Source organism: Heteronotia binoei, chromosome 5, assembly GCF_032191835.1.
Source record: "Heteronotia binoei isolate CCM8104 ecotype False Entrance Well chromosome 5, APGP_CSIRO_Hbin_v1, whole genome shotgun sequence".
Lineage (NCBI taxonomy): Eukaryota > Metazoa > Chordata > Lepidosauria > Squamata > Gekkonidae > Heteronotia > Heteronotia binoei.
The window spans coordinates 6,808,296-6,832,176 of record NC_083227.1 but is presented as its reverse complement, the minus strand read 5'-3'; the positions used below and the strand labels follow the sequence as shown (position 1 = coordinate 6,832,176).

At 49.3% G+C, this 23,881-nt stretch overlaps 2 protein-coding genes across 2 annotated transcripts in view; one reads left to right on the top strand and one right to left on the bottom strand.

Annotated features, from left to right (window-relative positions):
• The window catches only part of LOC132572129 (zinc finger protein OZF-like), a 1,123,325-nt gene that overhangs the window by 838,932 nt on the left and 260,512 nt on the right, over positions 1–23,881 (top strand). The gene's annotated exons all lie outside the window — the stretch shown is intronic.
• LOC132570915 (paternally-expressed gene 3 protein-like) overlaps positions 301–23,881 on the bottom strand; it is a 234,642-nt gene continuing 211,061 nt past the window's right edge. Inside the window, exons 13-14 of the mRNA XM_060237553.1 lie at positions 2,611–2,918; positions 301–338 (exon numbers count right to left, since the gene is read on the bottom strand). Of these exons, the coding sequence (XP_060093536.1) occupies positions 301–338; positions 2,611–2,918 (346 nt within the window). The remainder of the gene's footprint in view (positions 339–2,610; positions 2,919–23,881) is intronic.

Genomic DNA, 23,881 nt, shown 5'->3' with positions numbered 1-23,881 from the left:
ATTTATTTGTTAGGCAGCTTACAATAACATCTTTATAAATGATTTGGATGAAGGAACAAAGGGAATGCTTATTAAATTTGCCAATGATACTAAAATGGGAGGGGTTGCAAATACAGTAGAAGACAGAAACATGATACAGGATGACCCTGACAGGCTGGAAAACTGGGCTAAAACCAATAAAATGAATTTTAACAGGGATAAACGTAAAGTTCTGCATTTAGGTAGGAAAAATCCCATACATAGTTATAGGATGGGGGAGACTTGTAGTATTTCTGAAAAGGATCTAGGGGTCTTAGTGGATCATACGCTGAACATGAGTCGACAGTGTGTTGCGGCGGCTAAAAAGGCAAATGCAATGTTGGGCTGTATCAACAGAGGTATAGTGTCCAGATCACGTGATGTGATGGTATTGCCTTATTCTGCTCTGGTAAGACCTCACCTGGAGTATTGTTTTCAGTTTGGGGCACCACATTTTAAGGATATAGACAAGCTGGAACGGGTCCAGAGGAGGGCGACGAAGATGGTGAGGGGTCTGGAGACCAAGTCCTATGAGGAAAGGTTGAAGCAGCTGGGGATGTTTAGTCTGGAGAGGAGGCAGCTGAGAGGTGATAGGATCACCAAGTATTTGAAGGGCTGCAATATAGAGGATGGGGTGGAATTTTTTTCTGTACCCCCTGAGGGTAGGACCAGAACTAATGGCTTGAAATTAAATCAAAAGAGTTTCTGGCTCAACATTAGAAAGAACTTCCTGACCGTTAGAGCGATTCCTCAGTAGAACAGGCTTCCTCGGGAGGTGGTGGGCTCTACTTCCTCGGAGGTTTCTAAACAGAGGCTAGGTGGCCATCTGACAGCAATGAAGATCCTGTGAATTTGGGGTAGGTATTTGAAGGTTTCCTGCAATGTGAAGGGGGTTGGACTAGATCCAACCTTTCCAACTCTATGATTCTATGAACAAACATTTCCCATTGGAACCCAAAGGATAAGGTTTCTTCTGTAGAGTCAAGCCTTTTAAAGCAGTTGGCACCTTTTCTGGATACACTGCAGTCCAAGCTCTGCTCATGGCACGAGTTCGATCCCAGCAGAACCTGGGGTCAGGTAGTGGACTCAAGCCTTCCATCCTTCTGAGGTCAGTAAAACGAGTACCCAGCTTGCTAGGGATAAAGTGTAGATGACTGGGGAAGGCAATGGCAAACCACCCCGTAAAAAGTCTGTAAAGAAAACATCATGAGCTGACATCACCCCAGGGGTTGGTAACAACTTGATGCTTGAACCTTTACTTACATTACAGCCCTTTAAAGCAGCTGGGACCTTTTCAATACTTTTTATGGTCTCTGGTTGTCTTTTAGGTGTGAAAAAGGGGGAAAGCTCTTTTTATGGGCTAAGCACTTACATGGATCCTCCTTGTGTGGGTTTCTTGATGCAGCTCTGACTGAATCTCCTTCAGAGCTCCCAACATTAAAATTGTGTCTTCGCTGTGTGGGTTCTCAGTTGCCATCGAAGAGTGCTTCTGCAACAGCGTCTCTTTCCACAGTCTGAGAATTCAAAAGGTTTCTCCCCTATACGACCTCATATACGCTTTAGAAAATTGTCACACGTTCAGAATCTCTTTTCAACATTTCCTCCCCATGTGTGGGATCACTGATTCAGCTGAAGAGTGCCACTCTAAATGAATCTTCTCTCACACTCCGAGCACTCAAAAGGTTTCTACCCTCTGGATTCACCAATGCAGTAGTCGTCCTTGCTTCTTCTGGGGCACGTCCCATTGACTGCTCCCCTTACCCTCATCAGGCTACATGGGAGAACAGCTGCCACTGCATTAAAGGAGGCTGATGGGCCAACAGCTCTTCAGGAAGTTCAATGTATGTGTTGGGGGGAGAGTGGTCTCATTCATGGGGATGGTGTCCCTCCCTTAGGGCCATTTCCCAGTCCAAGTGCGGCGAGCCATGGACAAACTCTGAGGATTCAAAAGGTTATCCCTTGTGTCTCTTTCCACACTTTGATCATTCACAATGTTTCTCCTCTGTGTGGGTTCTCTGATGATGCTCAAGACTCCCACTCCACATGAATCTCTTTCCACACACTGAGCACTGATTAGGCTTCCCCTCTGTGTGGATTCTCCTATGCTTTTGAAGACTGCCACTCTGACTGAATCTCTTTCCACACTCCAAGCATTCAAAAGGCTTCTCCCCTGTGTGGGTTCTCTGATGCCTTTGAAGATTGCAACTCGTACTAAATCTCTTTCCACACTCCAAGCATTCAAAAGGCTTCTCCCCTGTGTGGGTTCTCTCATGATATTGAAGATTGCCACTCCACATGAATCTCTTTCCACACACTGAGCATTCAAAAGGCTTCTCCCCTGTGTGGGTTCTCTGATGCCTTTGAAGATTGCAACTCGTACTAAATCTCTTCCCACACTCCAAGCATTCAAAAGGCTTCTTCCCTGTGTGGGTTCTCTGATGCCTTTGAAGACCGCCACTCCGACTGAATCTCTTTCCACACTGAAAGCATTCAAAAGGCATCTCCCCTGTGTGAGTTCTCTGATGCTTTTGGAGACTGCCACTATGTGTGAATCTCTTCCCACACCCTGAGCATTCAAAAGGCTTTTCCCCAGTGTGGGTTCTCTGATGCTGTCGAAGACTGCCACTCCAACTGAATTTCTTTCCACATTCTGAGCATTCAAAAGGCTTCTCTCCTGTGTGGGTTCTCTGATGCTCTTGAAGATTGCTACTCTGACTGAATCTCTTTCCACATTCTGAGCATTCAAAAGGCTTTTCCCCAGTGTGGGTTCTCTGATGTTGTTGAAGACTGTCACTCCGACTGAATCTCTTTCCACACTCTGAGCATTCAAAAGGCTTCTCCCCTGTGTGGGTTCTCTGATGCTGTTGAAGACTGTCACTCCTACTGAATTTTTTTCCACACTCTGAGCATTCAAATGGCTTCTCCCCTTTGTGGGTTCTCTGATGCTCTTTAAGACTGTGTCTCCATATGAATCTCTTTCCACATTCTGAGCACTCAAAAGGTTTCTCCCCTGTGTGGGCTTTCTGATGCTGTTGAATATTACTACTGAGACTGAATGTATTTCTGGTCTTTAAGTATTCAGGTTTCCGTTGTCTCTTTATTCTTTGATACACAAGAAGCTGTGATCTATTTCTGAAATACTTTCTGCACTGAATGGATTTGCTTGCTTTCATTTTCCTGTGCTTTGGAAAATGTATATTCCACTGTCTTCCCTCACGCTTCTCAGCCATACAGCCACCTTTCTTTCTCTTCACTCGGATTGGATTCCTAACATTTTCGTTCAAGTCTTGATTTTTAACTTTATCCGGCATTTCCTGATGAAGTTTCTCACCCTCCTCATTCCTCTGATCATCCTCTGCTGGAATAAAGAGAGAGAAACTGTTAGCACTTGGGAAGGCTGGTAAGATCTAAAGGCATCTATGGGACTGCAGGAGGAAAGAACTGATGGCCCTTTGGCTTCATCCAGCTGGACTGATCTCAGCCACCCCCCCACCTCCCCCCAAGAATATCTGGTATTTAAGGATACCTCCCCCACCCATGAAGAACTTCAGCTGAACTCTTGCCCAGAAGGAGCTTCTGAGCCTCCAGATTAAGGCCTCCCTCCCTCCTTACCCACCGCCCTCTATGATTGTTCCAGACCAAATGTGGCTCAGAAGGGAATCAGGAATCTCATATGGTTATTTCTGTCCTGTTCTCTTGACATAAGAGTGAAGGTCACTCACTCTGAACCAACTCATTTGGGAAGGAAATATGCTCTTGGAAGCCTCTGGAACAGGGTTTCCCAAACTTTTTCCCGCTGTGTTATTTTGACACTTCTCCTTCATGGCGCACTAAAATTTGGGAGTGGAGCCAGGAGACTTTGAGGGTGGAGGCGGGAGACAAGAAATCATGTACAAATAAGCCTAAAACTACTGCAATGTTTTGTTTAGGAAAAGTAGGAGAATAGTGGGATTTTGGAATGCGATTTTTTAAAAATAACATCAAGAAAAAACACAAGGATCACACAGGAGAAAACTAAAAATATAAAATGCTCTCAGCTTGGGAAAACATGAAATGGCGAGGGGGGGGGGAAGGAGAGAGGGGAGAGAGAGAGAAAGAGAAACAGAGAGAAACAGAGAAAAAGAGAGAAACAGAGAGAGAGAAAGAGAGAGAATGGGAGAGAGAAAGAAAGGAAGGGAGAAAGGAAGGGAGAAAGGAAGGAAAAAAGGAAGGGAGAATGAAAGGGAGAATGAAAGGGAGAATGAAAGGGAGAATGAAAGGGAGAATGAAAGGGAGAAAGAAAGGGAGAAAGAAAGGGAGGAAGAGAGAAAGAGAGAAAGAGAGAAAGAGAGAAAGAAAGAAAGAGAGAAAGAAAGAGAGAAAGAGAGAAAGAGAGAAAGAGAGAAAGAGAGAAAGGAAGGAAGGAAGGAAGGAAGGAAGGAAGGAAGGAAGGAAGAAAGAAAGAAAGAAAGAAAGAAAGAAAGAAAGAAAGAAAGAAAGAAAGAAAGAAAGAAAGAAAGAAAGAAAGAAAGAAAGAGGGAGGGAGGGAGGATGGAAGGAAGGAAGGAAGGAAGGAAGGAAGGAAGGAAGGAAGGAAGGAAGGACAGGGAGGGAAGGGGAGAGAGTTGGAAACAGAGAAAAAAAGAAAGAGAAAGGGAGGGAAGGAGTGAAAGAAAGGAGGGACAAAAGGAAGAAAGAAAGAGAAAAATAAAAATGGAAAGAAACGGGATGGGAGTAACTCACCTTTTAAACTGCTGACTCTCGTGGCACAAGCAGGGCTGAGTCCCCTGACCTCAGCTGGCCAAGGGAAGCCAGGCCTAGTTCCCGCCCCCCTGCCTCCTCCCTCCCTGGTTAAGGCGCCCCTCCCTCCGGCAAGGCGAGGAAACAATACTGAGCTCTCACTCAGCGCGGGTGCAGGCTGTCAGCAGGTTGAACGTATGTCCAAAAAGGCCACCACTGCTGCTCCCTCCCCCGCACTTCCTGGATGGGAAGGAAGCATGGGAGAGGGAACAGCAACAGCAGCCTTTTCGGATGTTCGTTTGACCTGCTTCTGCACTGAGTGAGAGTTCAATCCGTTTTCCCCGTCGGCGGGAGGGAAGATGCGCCTTAATCAGCCTGAAACTGAGCTGAGGGGTGAGGGCGGAAGGGAGGAGTCATGAGGGGAGCACAATGCTGCGGGGAGGAGGCGTGGGGAAGGATGGCAGACCACCGGTGGCCCCGCGACCTGGCACTGAGGCCGCTGTGGTCCAGTGCCAGGTCCCAACCCTGCTGTTGGGAAATGCCGCTCTAGAAGAACCCTGCAATCTGTCTTCGAATGCAAGGCTGTTCTCTTTCTCCGCCAGTTTCTGTTATACTTTTGGCTTCTCTTGCAGAGAGAGAGGGAGACAGAGAGAGAGAAAGCCATCAGTCTTACATGGGGAAGGAAAGAAATTAAAGACTAAAAATTCTTCTGGAAGGTCAGCACCACAGTCCGGATCAAAGCCCAGAATCTGAACCAGTATATGCAGAATGGCATAGAATCCTAGTTCCCCCAAGGGTTACAGGCATTGTGACGGGGTCTGGTGTGATTTGTGGGTGTTCACAATTTGAGCCTCCCTGCAGTTAACATCATCATTTCTTTCAAGGCCAGATCCCAGAATGTGGTCGTTGGCTAATCGTGAGAACCTTTATCTTGTTCTGCAAACAGGAGGGTGAGGGGATGAGGATGCTCAGGGGTGGCCCGATGCCCCATGGCTCCCAAGGCAGACTCGCTGCCTGGCGCCCTCCCCCACAGCACCCCCCCCACAGCACTCCCCCACAGCTCCTTGTCCCCCTTCCCTGCTGAGACTCCTTCTCTTCCCTCTGTTCCCCACCTCATGTCGATTTCAATGCCGGAACTGGCTCTAGCGCCACGTTACGGCTATATAAAGCCCTCCCTCTGCCGATCACTTGATCAGCAGAAAAAAACACACGACAGGGTCATGCTCACAATCTGTCAGGACGAGCGTCCTGAAAGGGCAGCCCCACTGCCGCTGACTCCTCCCCTCTCCACTTCCTGAATGGGAGAGGCATTGAAATTGACATGGGGTAGGAAAGGAAGGGAGGAAAAGGCGGGGGGCAATGTAGGCCTTTGCCTTGGGGGAGGGGGGGGATGCCGAATTTGCCGCCCTCGCCCTTCTGGCGCCCTAGGCAACTGCACAGTTTGCCTAGTGGGGGAGCCGGCCCTGCGGATGCTGCTGACAGTTTCTGGAAAATTCCATCCAGCAAGACCTTTGATTGGGTCATTCATACCACCTGATCCTAGAGAGGCAGAAACTATAATATGGGCATGGATGAGAGGGAAGCCAGGCTAACTTTATGCTCCCGGGATGCTAGTACACCTGGATGTTTCCTTGCTGCATCATGAAGAATACATCTCTCTGGAGTACCTGAGGCTCCAGTTGCAATACTGATGCTGCAACAAGGAGTGCCGTTTAGGTGCGTCCTATCTTAGATAGTTAACTTTTTTTTGTTTTACTGTTGGTGAGCTTCATAAACTGTGCTGTTTTGTGATGTCTTATTTTCTAATTATCAATATACTTTATTTTTAAAAGGGGTCTGTTTTACTTGTGGGAAGCCAGTGAGTCGGGTGTCGCTCAAGTACAAAGAGAAGTGACCATGGGGGACCCAGGCTTTCATTCTTGACAGGATCATTTCCAGATCACAGGCAGAGCAAATGGGATTCTATCCAGAGGGAAGGGTGTGTTATGTATATAATAATAATAATAATAATAATAATAATAATAATAATAATAATAATAATAATAATAATAATAATAAAAAATTTATTCTTATATCCCGCCCTCCCCCGCTGAAGCGGGCTCAGGGCGGCTCACATGACATGGTTTACACCATGATTACACTAAAATCCATCAATACATTAAAACAATTAAGATTAAGTTACATAACAATTAAAATTTATCAAGTATAAATTAAAGTGCCACAGTTCAGAATGTGTATAGGATGGCTAGGTGTCATTTCGAGGTGCCATCTTAAATGCGAGTTGACAGAGGGTGGTTTTGCAAGCCCTGGCTGGAAACAGAGCAAGAAGGATCTAAACCCTCCCAGCGTCCTTCTGAGGGACTCTCATCCCCTTTGTCCCAGGTCAACATACCTTCTCTGGCTTGGGGGATGGCCACAACACTGGCCTCAGTCGCTCATCTGCAAGAAGACCCACCTGGACACATGAAGTGGCCTTAGGCTGATTCAGACCCTCGGCCCACTGAAGTTCCAATTCTATGATTCTATGAACATGTGACGTTTCCTTACACTGAATCAGATCCCTGGTCCCTTGGAGTCAGTATCATCCTCTCAGTCCAGCATGGGCTCTCCAGGGTCTCAGGCAGAGTCTTTCATTTCACCTCCTACCTGATCCTATTCAGTGGAGATGCTGGGAAGTGAACCTGGGACATTTTGAATGCAAAGGAGATGCTCTGCCAAGGAGCTGCAGCCCCGCCCTAAGTGGTGGGAAGGGGGTCAAAATGACGCATCGCTATTCAATATTTGGATTCATTCCACCTCACAATGGCAGCAAGTTGCAGCTTTGGCACCTAGGAAAGATCCTTACCCAGAGAGGCCACGTTCCCGTAGTTCTCCAGCATGACTTCCCTGTACAGAGCTCTTTGTCCCGGATCCAGCAGGGCCCACTCTGCCTCCATGAAAGAGACGGACACCTCCTCCAAAGAAAAGGGACTCTGAAAGAAAAAGAAGATTCCCTCCTCTTCAGAGATCCCACCGGGAAAGGGAGTCGTCTGGGAAGGTACACAAAATAAGGCTTGGGCTGTGTGAATGCAACAGCATTCAAAGGATCTCTCTCACGGACCCCTTGTAGAAACAGAAGGAGAAAAAGCTCCCCTGAGAGAGGAGGAGGGACCCAGGCTGTTCCCCCCCTGCTCATCTCTCCTACCTGGATTGGAGGTGCAGCGAATGTTCCCACACCTTGGAAATGACAACGGCTCAACAGCATCTCTTCACTGCCCGTTCCTGAGACAAGGGAGGGAGAGAGGGTGTTTGCTTGTTTGTTCCCTGCTTCACACACACACTATTCTCTGGGTTGTGAAACCTTCCGCTATGTACACTCAACTCGTTTTTAAAATACTTTATTCTACATTCTGAGAGAGGCAGAAGAGAAGCACCAGGGACCTCTGAGCCTTAGGAATTATAAATACTGCCAATGTATTTCAGGCTTCCGTCAGAGTTGGGTTTGCTCTACAAGAAGGGAAATGAGGAGTGGAAATGCAATAGCATGAGATAACACCATCCTGTTGGACCAGACATGACTAGAACAATTCTGGGGACTTGAGGGCCATAGAAATGAGCTTTCAGAGTTTCTGCTGAATTGGATATGTTTTATTTATTGTTACTGTGACGTTTTAATGTTGCAAGCCGCTCTGAGCCCGCCTTGCAGGACAGGGCGGGGTATTAATTGCAATTTAAATTTAAATTAAAATAGGTTTTCAGCCTGACACAACCTCAACATGACATCACATTTGTCCCAAGACCCTCCCCAAAGCAACTAGAAGTGCTGGGCCCCATAGCCTTCCATCCCTACTCCACCCACAGCAGCCCCCCAGATGACGCTCCAAGCACAGGCACAGAAGGAAATTGTCCCCATGTTTATTGGCCCCCAGGGACTGGTTTCAGGGCTCTGCTTCCCCAGAAGGTGGATGTTCCTTTTCGAGGTTTGCCTGCCTTCCCCTCCCCAGGGAATCTGAGACCTTTTAAGGAAGGAAGGTAAGGGATGAATTTTTAAAATTATGGGATAAATGGTCCTCCAGGAGTTTGTCTGATCTTTTAGAGACATCACAGTGTGTGGATATTGAGTGCCACCAATTAACTCTGTGTTGCCTATAGAAATCTGCATTTCCCCCCCTGACCTGACCTCTCTACCCATCACATTCACAGGCTCCCCAGGCACAAGGAGTCCTTACCACAGGAGAGGGCATCTTGGGCACGCTCCACCGCCTGCACACTCTGCACCTGCTCCAAGGAAGCTCCTTCTGCCTCAGGGATTGCAGCTTCCATCTCCAAAGGTGGTCCCTGCATCTGAAACAGCAGCAAGGGGGAGTGGTAAGAAACAGAATGGAAAAGAGACCAAGGAATGGATCCTGCCCCACTCCCAGATAATACACCCTCCTATCAGCAGATCTGATGAGTTATCTGCAGGGGTCAGAAATTCTCTAGCAGAAGAGGCTCTACACAATTATCTGGCAAGGAATCTTTAAGATAAGGTCAGATATTGTTGCTTGAATTAGACACACCTGGAGGGAATCCCCTCACCTTTTCTGCCTGCCTCTTCTCCTCTGCCTGACTCAGGAGGAAACCTTCGGCCAGGGCCACCGCCTGGGAACTGGTCTCCGGCCCACATCCTCTGACCCAGCACTGCATTTCCTGGGGCAGGAGAGTCAGGAACTGCTCCAGGATCACCAGGTCCAGGATCTGCTTCTTGGTGTGCCTCTCCGGCTTCAGCCACTGGTTGCAAAGTCCATGGAGCTGGCTGCAAACTTCTCGGGGCCCATCAGCCTCATGGTAGTGGAACTGCCAGAAGCGTCTGCAATCTCCGTCTGAAGTCATGGTGTCCTTAGCCAAGATCTCTGGCCCAGCCCTTTCCCAGAATTCAACATCACTTCCAGATTGGATGGGATGGGGGCCTTTCCTTGCTCCTTTGCCAGTTCCAGGTCCTGCTGGGTCCTGCTCTTCCATCTCCTCCTCCTCTTGGTTCTCCTCTGTCTATGAAAACATGCCTTTATTCACTGGGCTATGAAGAAAACCTTCTTCCTGAGGAGATGGAGAGAGACAGACAGTGTGTGCAAAAAGGAAAATGCGTACACACACACGACCTCCACCCCACCCAAACCCCAAAATAAAAAAAGAAGCAGGGAATATACAACAAATTCATCCAGAGAATTGCCCAGGCTTGCAATTCTCCCGGCCTCCCTCCCTCCCAAGATCTAAATGCTTTTCTCTCCAATAAGACTTACTTCCAAGGAGACCTCCCGGGATCCGGCTGCTGCAAGGCTTTCCCCTCCTCCTGCAGCTTCTCTGCACCCCTCCCAGTCGTCCTTCGCCCTGCAAATGCAAACCCTTCCCCTTCCCTGGGAAAAATCCCATCCCTCTCCTTGCTCGGCCTCTCTAGCCAGCAGCTCAGTGCTTTTAACCCTCTCCGTGCTGCAGAGGAAGGAGAAAGGTGTCCTGGAGGAGCTTCAGCCGGGCTGCCGTCAGCCACGCCTTGTGCTGCTCAATGGGGCAGTAACTCTGCTGCAGGGGGTTGAGCTCCTCCCGGGTGTCCCGGGCTGCTCAGAGAAAGGAGGTTGCAGCTGGGCCCCCCTCCTGACTCCTCCCCCTTCTGGAATAAAGACCATCAAACTCAATGGGGGGGGGGAGAAAAGGGGGAGGTTTAGTGATGATGGCACCAGGCTCTTCTTGGAATAGGCTTCTGCAACAGCGTCTCTTTCCACAGTCTGAGAATGCAAAAGGTTTCTCCCCTATACGACCTCATATACGCTTTAGAAAATTGTCACACGTTCAGAATCTCTTTTCAACATTTCCTCCCCATGTGTGGGATCATTGATTCAGCTGAAGAGTGCCACTCTAAATGAATCTTCTCTCACACTCCAAGCACTCAAAAGGTTTCTCCCCTCTGGATTCACCAATGCAGTAGTCTGTCCGTGCTTCTTCTGGGGCACGTCCCATTGCCTGCTCCCCTTACCCTCATCAAGCTACATGGGAGAACAACTGCCACTGCATTAAAGGAGGCTGATGGGCCTCCTTTAATGCAGGAAGTTCAATGTATGTGTGGGGGGGAGAGTGGTCTCATTCATGGGGATGGTGTCCCTCCCTTAGGGCCATTTCCAAGTCCAAGTGTGGCGAGCCATGGACAAACTCTGAGGATTCAAAAGGTTATCCCTTGTGTCCTTCCACACTTTGATCATTCACAATGTTTCTCTCCTGTGTGGGTTTTCTGATGATGCTGAAAACTGCTACTCCACATGAATCTCTTTCCACACTCTGAGCATTGATAAGGCTTCTCCTCTGTGTGGATTCTCTTATGCTTTTGAAGACCGTCACTCCACATGAATCTCTTTCCACACTCCAAGCATTCAAAAGGCTTCTCCCCTGCGTGGGTTCTCTGATGCCTTTGAAGATTGCAACTCGTACTAAATCTCTTCCCACACTCCAAGCATTCAAAAGGCTTCTCTCCTGTGTGGGTTCTCTGATGCCTTTGAAGACAGCCACTCCGACTGAATAGCTTTCCACACTCTGAGCATTCAAAAGGCTTCTCCCCTGTGTGGGTTCTCTGATGCTCTTGAAGACTGCCACTGGTACAACATGTCTTTCCACACTCCAAGCATTCAAAAGTCTTCTCCCCTGTGTGGGATCTATGATGATATTGAAGACTGCCACTCGTACTAAATCTCTTTCCACACTCCAAGCATTCAAAAGGCTTCTCCCCTGTGTGGGTTCTCTGATGCTTTTGGAGACTGCCACTTTCAGTAAATCTCTTTCCACACTCCAAGCATTCAAAACGCTTCTCCCCTGCGTGGGTTCTCTGATGCTTTTGAAGATAGCCACTCATACTAAATCTCTTTCCACACTCCAGGCATTCAAAATGCTTCTCCCCTGCGTGGGTTCTCTGATGCTTTTGAAGATAGCCACTCGTACTAAATCTCTTTCCACACTCCAAGCATTCAAAAGGCTTCTCCCCTGTGTGGGTTCTCTGATGCTGTTGAAGACTGCCACTCTGACTGAATCTCGTTCCACACACTGAGCATTCAAAAGGCTTCTCCCCGGTGTGGGTTCTCTGATGATATTGAAGACCGGTACTATGTCTGAATCTCTTCCCACACCCTGAGCATTCAAAAGGCTTTTCCCCAGTGTGGGTTCTCTGATGCTGTTGAAGACTACCACTCCGACTGAATCTCTTTCCACATTCTGAGCATTCAAAAGCCTTCTCTCCTGTGTGGGTTCTCTGATGATCTTGAAGATTGCTTCTCTGACTGAATCTCTTTCCACACTCTGAGCATTCAAAAGGTTTTTCCCCGGTGTGGGTTCTCTGATGCTCTTGAAGATAGTTACTCCGACTGAATCTCTTTCCACACTCTGAGCATTCAAAAGGCTTCTCCCCTGTGTGGGTTCTTTGGTGATTTTTAAGATTGTGTTTCCACATGAATCTCTTTCCACACTCTGAGCACTCAAAAGGTTTCTCCCCTGTGTGGGTTCTCTGATGCTGTTGAAGACTGTCACTCCGACTGAATCTCTTTCCACACTCTGAGCATTCAAAAGGCTTCTCCCCTGTGTGGGTTCTCTGATGATTTTTAAGACTGTATCTGCTTATGAATCTCTTTCCACATTCTGAGCACTCTAAAGGTTTCTCCCCTGTGTGGGCTTTCTGATGCTGTTGAATATTACTATTGAGACTGAATGTATTTCTGGTCTTTGAGTATTCAGGTTTCCCTTGTCTCTTTATTCTTTGATGCACAAGAAGCTGTGATCTATTTCTGAAATACTTTCTGCACTGAATGTATTTGCTTGCTTTCATATTCCTGTGCTTTGGAAAATGTGTATTCCACTGTCTTCCCTCACACTTCTTAGCCATACAGCCACCTTTCTTTCTCTTCACTCTCATTTGATTCCTGACATTTTCGTTCAAGTCTTTATTTTTAACTTTATCTGGCATTTCCTGATGAAGTTTCTCACCCTCCTCATTCCTCTGATCATCCTCTGCTGGAATAAAGAGAGAGAAACTGTTAGCACTTGTGAAGGCTGGTAAGATCCAAAGGCATCTATGGGACTGCATAAACCCTCCAGCTTCCCCCAAGAATATCTGGTATTTAAGGATACCTTCCCCACCCATGAAGAACTTCAGCTGAACTCTTTCCCAGAAGGATCTTCTGAGCCTCCAGATTATGGCCTCCCTCTCTCCTTACCCACCGGCCTCTATGATTGTACCAGACCAAATGTGGCTCAGTAAGGTATCAGGACTCTCATATGGTTATTTCTGGCCTGTTCTCTTGACATAAGCGTGAAGGTCACTCACTCTGAACCAACTCATTTGGGAAGGAAATATGCTCTTGGGAGCCTCTAGAACAGGGTTTTCCAAACTTTTTCCCACTGTGGCCCGGTTATTTTTACACTTCTCCTTCGTGGCCCACTAAAATTTGGGGGTGGAGGCGGGAGACCTTGCAGGTGGAGGTGGGATTTTGCAATGCAATTTTTAAAATAAAACATCAAGAAAAAGCACAAGGATCACACAGCAGAAAACTAAAAATATAAAATGCTCTCAGCCTGGGAAAACATGAAATGACAGGCGGGGGGAAAGGAGAGAGGGGAGGGGGAGAAAGAGAGAGAAAGAAATAAAGAGAAAGGAAAACATGAAATGGCAGGCTGGGAAAACATGAAATGGAAGGCTGGGAAAACATGAAACGGCAGGGCATTTCAAGCTTCTTCCCCCCCACTCCACTTTACTCAGATTAGCAATGGCAAGGAAGGGAGGGAGACAGGGGAAAAGACTAACTGACACACAGAGAGAGGATGGGGAGTGGGAAATAAAGCAAATAGGGAAGAAGAAAGTAAAGTAAAGTAAATTTATTTTTATATCCCGCCCTTCCCCGCCAAAGGCGGGCTCAGGGCGGCTCACAGACATGGAATACCATGATTTGGGTAAAATACAATGTAAACAGCAATTTTAAAATACAATTCAATTACATAAGTTAATTAAAATACATAAAACAGGTGCTACAAGGTGCTATAGATCACAATCATGCATAAGATGGCTAGATGGTTACAGGTCGATTTAGCCAGGTTCTGTCTTAAAAGCAAGCTGAAAGAGAAAAGTTTTGCAAGCCCTGCGGAACTGATTCAGGTTCCGCAGGACTCGCACCATCTCTGGAAGTTGATTCCACCATTGAGGGGCCATTGCTGAAAAGGCTTGCTCCCTGGTTGTCTTCAGTCTAGCCTCTCTTGGCCCAGGGATTTTTAAAAGATTTTGAGAGCTAGATCTCAGTGCTCTCTGGGGGACATATGGGGAGAGGCGGTCCCTAAGGTAGGCAGGCCCTCGGCCATATAGGGCTTTAAAGGTAATGACCAGCACCTTATAGCGAACACGGTACACAACCGGCAGCCAGTGCAGGTCCCGCAGCCCAGGCTGTACGTGTTCCCACCGAGGTAGTCCCACCAGCAGCCTGGCCGCCACGTTCTGCACTACCTGAAGTTTCCGTGTTCGGTATAAGGGCAGCCCCATGTAGCGGGCATTGCAATAGTCTAATCTTGAGGTGACCGTTGCGTGGATCACAGTTGCTAGGTCGCTGCGTTCCAAGAAGGGAGCCAACTGCCTCGCCCTCTTGAGGTGGAAGAAGGCGGATCTAGCAGTGGCAGCTACCTGGGCCTCCATTGATAAAGAGGATTCCAGTAGCACTCCCAGGCTCTTGACCCTGCGCACTGGTATCAGTGGCGCACCGTCAAAAGCCGGTAGGGTGATCTCCCCTCCTGGTTCGCCGTGGCCCATGCAAAGGACCTCAGTCTTCGCCGGATTTAACTTCAGCCCACTCAGCCTGAGCCAGTCAGCCACAGCTTGTAACGCCTGGTCCAGATTTATAAGGACATCACCAGTCCGGCCGTCCATCAATAGATAGAGCTGGGTATCATCAGCGTACTGATGACAGCCAAGCCCGTACCTCCGTGCAATCTGGGCAAGGGGGCGCATATAGATGTTGAACAACATCGGGGAGAGAACTGCCCCCTGAGGCACCCCACAGTGAAGTGGGTGTCTCTGAGACAGTTCCCCCCCAATTGCCACCCTCTGTCCCCGACCTTCAAGGAAGGAGGAGAGCCACTGTAAGGCTAGCCCCCGGATTCCTGCGTCGGCGAGGCGGCGGGTCAGCAGCCGATGATCGACCATATCGAACGTGGCCGATAGGTCTAGCAGCAGCAATACTGCCGAGCCGCCTCGGTCCAGAAAGACTGACAGACAGACAGAAAGAAAGAAAGAAAGAAAATGACAGGGAGGGACCGGGAGAGAGTTGGAAACAGAGAAAAAAAGAAAGAGAAAGGAAGGAAAAGGGAGGGAAGGAGTGAAAGAAAGGAGGGACAAAAGGAAGAAAGAAAGAGAAAAAGAAAAATGGAAAGAAACGGGATCGGAGCAACTCACCTTTTAAACTGCTGACTCTCGTGGCACAAGCAGGGCTGAGTCCCCTGACCTCAGCTGGCCAAGCGAAGCCAGGCTTAGTTCCCACCCCCCTGCCTCCTCCCTCCCTTCTCTCCCCCACATCAGTTTCAGGCTGATTAAGGCACCACCACCACCCCCGGTCAGTGGGGAAAAGAGCGCTGAGCTCTCACTCAGCGTGGTGGCAGGCCGGCAGCAGGTTGAACGTACGTCCGAAAAGGCCACCACTGCTGCTCCCTCCCCCGCACATCCTGGATAAGAAGGAAGTGTGGGGGAGGGAGCAGCAACGGCAGCCTTTTTGGATGTTTGTTTGATCTGCTCCCGCACTGAGTGAGAGTTCAACTGACTTTGATGGACCAAGGGTCTGATTCAGTATAAGGCAGCTTCATATGTTCCGTTTTCCCCGTCGGGGGGAGGGAAGGTGCGCCTTAACCAGCCTGAAACTGAGCTGAGGGGTGAGGGCGGAAAGAAAGAGTCATGAAGGGGGCACAATGCTGCGGGGAGGAGGCGCGGAGGGGAATGGCAGGCCACCGGTGGCCCCGCGACCTGGCACTGAGGCCGGTGTGGCCCAGTGCCAGGTCCTGACCCTGCTGTTGGAAACGCCGCTCTAGAAGAACCCTGCAATCTGTCTTCGAATGCAAGGCCGTTCTCTTTCTCCGCCAGTTTCTCTTATACTTTTGGCTTCTTTTGCAAAGAGAGACAGAGAGAGAGAAAGCCATCAGTCTTACATGGGGAAGGAAAGAAATTAAAGACTAAAGATTCTATTAGAAGGTCAGCACCACAGTCCGGATCAAAGCCTGGAATCTGAACCAGTATATGCAGAATGGCATAGAATCCTAGTTCCTCAAAGGGTTACAGGTATTGTGACGGGGTCTGGTCTGATTTGTGGGTGTTCAATATTTGAGCCTCCCTGCAGTTCACATCATTTCTTTCAAGGCCAGATCCCAGAATGTGGTCATTGGTTAATCGTGAGAACCTTTATCCTGTTCTGCAAACAGGAGGGTGAGGGGATGAGGATGCTCAGGGGTGGTCCGAAGCCCCAAGGCTCACTGCCTGGTGCCCTCCCCCACAGCACCCCCCCCCCCCCCGTGGCTCTGTGCTCTCCCCCACAGATCCGTGCCCCCCTTACCTGCCGAGACTCCTCCTCTTCCCTCCGTTCCCCACCTCATGTCAATTTCAATGCCGGAACTGGCTCTAGCGCCACTTCCGGCCATCTAAAGCCCTCCCTCCGTCGATCATTTGAGCAGCAAGTAAAACCACGCCACAGGGTCGCGTTCACAATCTGTCAGGACCAGCGTCCTGAAAGGGCGGCCTCACTGCTGCTGACTCCTCCCCTCCCCACTTCCTGAGTGGGAGAAACATTGAAATTGACATGGGGTAGGGAAGGACGGGAGGAGGAGGCAGGGGGCAATGTAGGCAATAGCCTTGGTGGAGGGGGGGGCAAATTTGCCGCCCCCACCCTGCTGGCACCCTTGGCAACTGCCCAGTTTGCCTAGTGCGGGAGCCGGCCCTGCGGATGCTGCTGACTCTCTCTGGAAAATTCCATCCAGTAGGACCTTTGATTGGGTCATTCATACCACCTGATGTTAGAGAGGCAGAAACTATAATATGGGCATGGATGAGAGGGAAGCCAGGCTAACGTTATGCTCCTGGGATGCTAGTACACCTGGATGTTTCCTTGCTGCATCATGATGAATACATCTCTCTGGAGTACATTAGGCTCCAGTTGCAATACTGATGGTGCAACAAGGAGTGCCGTTTAGGTGCTTCCTATCTTAGACAGAATAGTTAGCTTTTTTTTGTTTTACTATTGCTGAGCTGCAGAACCTGTGCTGTTTTGTCATGTCTTATTTTTAAATCTTTAATATACTTTATTTTTAAAGGGGGTCTGTTTTACTTGCGTGAAACCAGTGAATCGGGTGCCGTTCAAGTACAAACAGAAGTGACCCAGGGGGACCCAGGCTTTGATTCTTCACAGGATCAATTCCAGATCACAGGAAGAGCAAATGAAATTCTATCCAGAGGGAAGGGAGTGTTATGAAGGCTGGAAACAGAGCAAGAAGGATCTGAACCCTCCCAGAGTCCTTCTGAGGGACTCTCATCCACTTTGTCCCAGGTCAATATACCTTCCCTGGCTTGGGGGATGGCCACAACACTGGCCTCAGTTGCACATCTGCAAGAAGACCCACCTGGACACATGAAGTGGCCTTGGACTGAATCAGTGTCAGACAATGTAACCTATACCGAAATGCATGCTTAGCTGAACTGTAGCCATCTTGAACCCATGTTACTAACCATGAGACTTATCTAAACCGGCCACTTTTAAATCGGATGGGTGAAAAAGTTCCGGATAACAGAGAACCTACACAACCGTTAGGGACAGTCAAGACTCCCCCCCGGAACATCACCGGGACGCGGAGGACTGGGGGCTCCCCTCTGCACTTCTAGATGATATTCATCACCCTGAAGAAGTGGCAGCCACGGACCTCAACCACCCTGATGGACAAGGTGCCAACCCGCTACGAGAACCTGCTGGCAAGGCCGGATGCGGGTGGGAACCCGGGGAGTGGAGGTGAGCCCGACCGTTGTGGCGATGAGGATGACCGGGCCGGGCGAGGAGCACGGTCAGGGGTCTGAGTCGGAGGGAGAAGCTGGAAAGTCCATGAAGGGTGAGGAACTCATGGCAAAGATGAGGACGGAGATGAGAGACATGGCCAAGGATCTCAGGGACAAGATCCAAGTAAACACTGTGGTCATGGCTCGAGAGATGCAGAGGCAGATTGACCGACTGCTGCTCCGCGAGTTCGGACGAGGCCAGCCGGCTGCCCCCGCGCTGCCAGCTCCCGACCCTGCGGGGCCGACAGGCTCAAACACTCCGGTTGGACCTCGGGACCCACCAGCGCCACCCCCGATTCCGGGCCAGCTGGCAGGTCCCCCAGCCCCACGGCCGCCAGGGCCCTGGGACCTCGGACGGAGCCGTGGGCTCGACGTTACCTTCAACGGCAACCCCGAGGAAGTGGAATACTTCACCATACAAGCCAACAGCTACATGCACTATTGGGGGAACACCTTCCCCGACGAGCCGAGCAGAGTGGACTACCTGGGCTCGAAGCTGAAGGGGGCCGCGATGAGTTGGTACATAAGCCTGTACGAGAGCCGAAGCCCAGAGCTGACCAGCGTGGAAGGCTTCCTGCAAGTGATGCTGCACCAGTATGAGGACCCTCTCCAAGAGACGTGGGCCCTCACTGCCCTGCGGGACATGCAGCAAGGATCGAGATCGGTGAGAGAGTACATGGCCGATTGATTTCAGGGCTCAATGTGCGAAGGTCCGGGGCTGGAGTGAGATGATGAAAACTGAGGCATATCAGCTAGCCTCCTGGACAGGGCCTTCCACCAAGCCTGCCCCACCATGCTGGTGGGGTGGATGCAGCTGGCAGGGGAGGTCGAAACCAACATGAAGCGCATAGCCCTGCAACAACAGCAGCAGCAAGGAGGAAAGGGGGGATGTGAGGCTCGGTCAGGCACGAAGACCGAGGCGAAAAAGGCCCCAGCCCAAATGGGAACCCTGAAAGTCACTACCGGTCGGAAGTGCTTTAGGTGTGGCGACCCGGTGCACTTGGCCGCAAATTGCCCGGAGAAACCTCGAGCCCCCCACAACCCGAAGCCGAAGGCAGTGGGACCAAAGAAGACACTGGAGAAGCCCAAAGAGCCCAATCAGGGCAGCACCGCCACCTTGATGGTGTTTGACGAGGATACTATAATTGTGGACGACTTGAGCAAGGAGTCGTGGGAGCCTGAGCCGGCGGAAAATGAGAGCGACCTGCACTGAGAGGTGCCAGGAGGCAGGTCGTGGATCTAACGGCACCATTATGGGTGAGAATATCTCGGGCCCTACTCTTTGTCCCGTTGACTTTACTGAACCCAAAGCTCAAGCGGTTCATGCATGCCCGAGCACTAATAGACTCAGGGTGCACGCGAGAGATTATAACCCCGAGACTGGTGGACGCCCTCGGACTATCCTGAACCCCGCTACCCCACCCGATCCAGTTCGAACAAATGGACGGGTCAGTTATGAGAGGGAAGCCGTGCGTGGAAGAGACTCAGGGCTTGCCGGTGGGGATAAAGGAACACTGGGGGGTAGAAGTTTTCGTTATCGTCCCCTCCTCCTCATCCTTCGATGTAGTGCTGGAGGTGGGCTGGCTGGCCAGGCACCAGCCGGACATACAGTGGGGTGCACAGACTATAGACTTCACCGATAAGCGGTGCACGCACCACCACTGGTTAAAGGAATGGGGGCCAACTCCACCCTCGGAGAACGAAAAAATGTGTGTGTCAGTGGAGGAGATCCAATCGATCCCCAAAGAATATCGAGACTTGCGCAACGTGTTTAGACAGGAGGAGAATCGTTGAGCATACCTTTTATAAATATGTATCTGCCTTCTTTGAACCTGTTAGTTTGTGTTTTTGTTCTAGGCTTTTGATGTTGTCAAGTATGGACTGTCTAAGTTTAAGTCTCCTTTTTTTGTAGGCCGAATTCAAGGAGATACATTGCCTTCACCACAATCAGAGTTATTTGGGGGTCAATTTCTTGAGCCAAAAGCACGAACCGGGTATGTTTGGAAAGTAAAATAGCGACACCACGTGATTTGGACGTCCCAGCTGCAGCGTATTGTGAGTGAAACCATTTTTAACAGAAAATAGTAGTGTTTGGTGACTTAATGTGGGTTTCCTGTAAGAAAAGAAGATCCGGGTGTAGTTTAGTCAGGGCTGAGGAGAGCTTTTTAGCCTTGATGACGTTGTTAAGACCTCTACAGTTGAGTGAAATTAATTTTAGTTCTGCCATAACAGTGACTTAATCGGGTTACCTGGCGAGTAAAAGATACAGGCGCAAAGGGCTATGGCCTGAGAACGAATCAGATTTAATAGTGTAACAGTAAAGTGACATTGATCCTTCCACTGAACCTGAGGAAGAATTAGGAACCAAGGGAATGGAAACATAAATCAACCTGTGGACAAACCAGTGGTACAGAGGGAGTGAGTACTGCCAGCGAGATTAACAAAAGCGAAAAAAAGCAACCTTGTCTTGAGCACGGTCGATTGGTAGTCTTTTTTTCCTATAACAAAAGAAAATTAACAATAACAACCAGAACAACAAAACACAACAAAGCCGTTCATTGTCTCTGAATAGAAACAATAGAACTGAGCGTATAACTCTGAATTGAACAAGAGGTGGAGAGCAAAAAGGAAGGGACCTCCCGGCTGTCCCTGAAAGAGTAATACTAAGAATTGAGCTGAACCGGACCCTTTGTAGTAAGTTAGGTTGATAACAGATGTGGAAAGTGCAGTGAAACTAAACAGTAAAACATAGTGGGCATGAGATAGAGAACAAACATGCATGTGACTTAACATCTCTTTCTTGACCTGAAGGAGAAAGAAGGGTTAGGTGGTCGGGATGAGTTGGCCTGATTCGGATCAGTGGCTTGAGGAGTGTCAATTTTAAGTTGCCTGAGGAGATCGCAACCTGAGACAAAGTCCAAAGCAGACAGATGTAGGCCTTGATGGACCAAGGAAATTTGTGTAGGGGAGGACCACCGAAAACGGATTTTGTGTTCTGCAAGAGCATTTAAGATCGGTTTCATTTTTTTTCTATGCGCCAGAGTTTCTGGTGACAAGTCAGCTAGGACCAGAATCTTCTTTCCTTTGTAAAGCAGGTTGTCATCGGAGCGGGCCTTTCGATATATTGCGGATCTGGTTCTGGAGTCTGGAACCACGATCAGTATATCACGAGGAAAGTCCTTAGAGTTTGGTTGTAGGGTGCCCTGATGGTAGGCTAAGTCGATAAGTGGAGCGAAGCGATCTTGGAGGTTAAGGGCTGAGGCAAGCCAAGTAGCAATAAAAATTCTCAGTTCTTGATTCTCCTCAGCTTGTTCAGGGACCCCTCTCAGTTTCAGGTTAGAGGCTCTTAATTTGTTATCAAGATAGAGAACTTTTTCCTGGAGCCATAAATCAGAGTGCTGGAGGACATCCACAGCCTCTTGTGCCATAGATGCTATTTCAAATGCAAAATCGGCCGTTTGAGAGACCGCCAAAATGGATTCGTTTAATTTTTTCAGTTCAGACTGAATGGGGGTGATAGCCTTGGAGATTTTGTCACTAAGGGTCTCTTCCAACCGATTCATGGCTTCGTGGAAGGTTTGAGTGGTCAGAAGAGGGCTTTCTGTGGGAGTGGGGGGAGCCTCCGCCGCCATTATATGAAGCGCTGCGGGCCGGGAGGCGGAATGCCAGACGCGACCGGATTTACCGACGGAAAGGTAAGAGTCTTTTGAGCTTTCAGAGAGGCTCTAGCAGGAGCTTTTGGTCCCCCGATGTTTTTCCTGCCCATGCCCAGGCGAAAAATCAACAAGTGAAGGGAATGGGATCGCGGTAAAGGGACTAGTCGTCGGGAGCAGATTTCTTAGGCGTCCGCCATTCTCCGCGTCTGGGGCAGTTTGAATATTTGGTAATGCCCTTCGGACTTCAAGGGGCCCTGGGAGTGTTCATGAACTTTATCAATGAAGTGCTAAGGGACTACTTGTACAAAGGGGTGGTGGTATACCTGGATGACATCATTATCTACTCGAAAGATCTACCCTCCCAAGTACAGCTGGTGAGAAAAGTGCTATCCACCCTACACGAGCATAAACTGTATGCAAAACTGTCCAAGTGTGAATTCCACCAAACGGAACTGGACTACTTAGGATTCCGAGTGTCCGGGAAGGGGTTGGTGATGGACCCCACCAAGATACAAGCGGTGCTAGACTGGGAACCCCTGAGGACACGTAGACAGCTACAGTCGTTCCTCGGGTTCGCCAATTTTTACAGGGGGTTCATTCAGGGGTTCGCCCAGGTGATGCTGCCCCTAACGGATCTACTTAAGACTAAGGGGAAGGGCCTGGAAGAAAAAAAGCCCAGGGCCAGGTTAAACCGGTCACCAGAGTGCCAACGGGCTTTCGACAAGCTCAAGCACTTGTTCACAAGTGAGCCGGTCCTTGCCCACCCGGACGAGCTCAAACCCTTTGTGGTCCAGTGCGACGCCTCCGATGTGGCTGTAGGAGCCATACTGATACAAAAAGACAAGGAAGGGAGGCTGAGACCCTGTGCCTATATTTCCAGAAAGTTTTCAAAGGAACTGCGAAATTGGTCGGTCTGGGATAAAGAGGCATTCGCTGTGACTTTTGCCCTAAAGACTTGGTGGTCCTGGCTTGAGGGGGCCCGGGGCCCGTTTGAAATTTGGACGGACCACAAAAACCTAGAGGCGCTTACCGGCCACCGAAAACTGATGGCAAAACAAATTCGGTGGGCCGGATTCTTTGCTGAATTCGACTTTACCTTCAAGCACATCCCGGGTTCAAAAAACTTTTTAGCAGATGCTCTATCCCGGCTCCCTCAGCACGATAGCCAGCGGGAGGAAGTGACAGACTCCCTCATTCCCCCCTCCGCTGTGACTGGGGCAGTGACCACTCGGTCGGGAAAAGGGGCGAGGCGCCCGGAGCCCTGGGGGGGGGGAAACAAGCTGATTACCGAGATGGAGGGAGAGGGAACTCAGAGACCGGAAGGGATTGTAAAGGGTGAAGGAGGGTTCTGGTACTACGAGGGAAAACTGTACGTGCTGAAATCCCTCTGCCAGGAAATTTTACAGCACTGCCATTGTAGCAAGTTGGCTGGCCACTTTGGCTATGTAAAAACGCTGCATCCGGTTAACCGGCAGTTCTGGTGGCCACACATGAAAAAAGACGAAGTTCTTTGGTCAAAGCAAGCACCCAATTAGGTGTCACCAAGGGACTCGCCCTTGGCTCTGCTAATGTCCAGCCTTCATGGTCATCGCAGAGCCTCCCCTTTCTCCTCCCTGATACCTCCCATCCCCTGAGGGCTCAAGAGAGTCCTTATAACCTGTGGACTAGCTACCCACAGGTGTGCTTCTATCAGCAACCCACCTTCCGCTGCATAGATCCATCCCCGATTCCTAATCAGTTTCGGGTCCTTTCCCATTCCCTCTATTGTTGCCACCGGAGCCTGCCTCGAAGACTATGAGAGGTAATATAATCCTGTGTGTCTCCCCTTATATGTTCCCCTATCGATCTAGCTGTATTTCTTAGGACTGTGTGAATGTGTGATTGTACTTGTGTATTTTTATCTTGTATGAAAGAACTATATTTTTCTGAATAAATTACAATTGGTTTTTATTAAATTAGAATCCTTTTATTGAGCATCACTCTCTGGCTGGTTGAGCCTTGTATACATTGGTAAAAAGATTCCTAGTGAGCCAGGTGCCCACCTAACTAATTTCCCAACCTCGTTTTGAGGGCGTTTCGGCTTACAGGAGCTGCTTCCTTTTGCTGAGTATGGGTACAATAATAGCCTGCATAGCTCCACTAAAGCATCTCCGTTTCAGATTGTGAATGGCTATGAGGGGAAGCCCTTTCCTTTGCTGCCCAACAACCAAGAAACAGTGCCCCCTACCTCTTGCCAGCAGTGGTGGGGAGAAATCAAAAAGGGGCGGGCCATTATCCAGGAAAACCTGGAAGCAGCCAAAAGGAACTATAAGGCCCACTTCGACAAAAAGGACTCCCTCGAATGGGACTTCAAAGTGGGGGAGACCGTATTCTTGTCTACAAAAAACCTACCTTTGCCACAGACTTGCAGGAAGCTGGCGTACAAATATCTGGG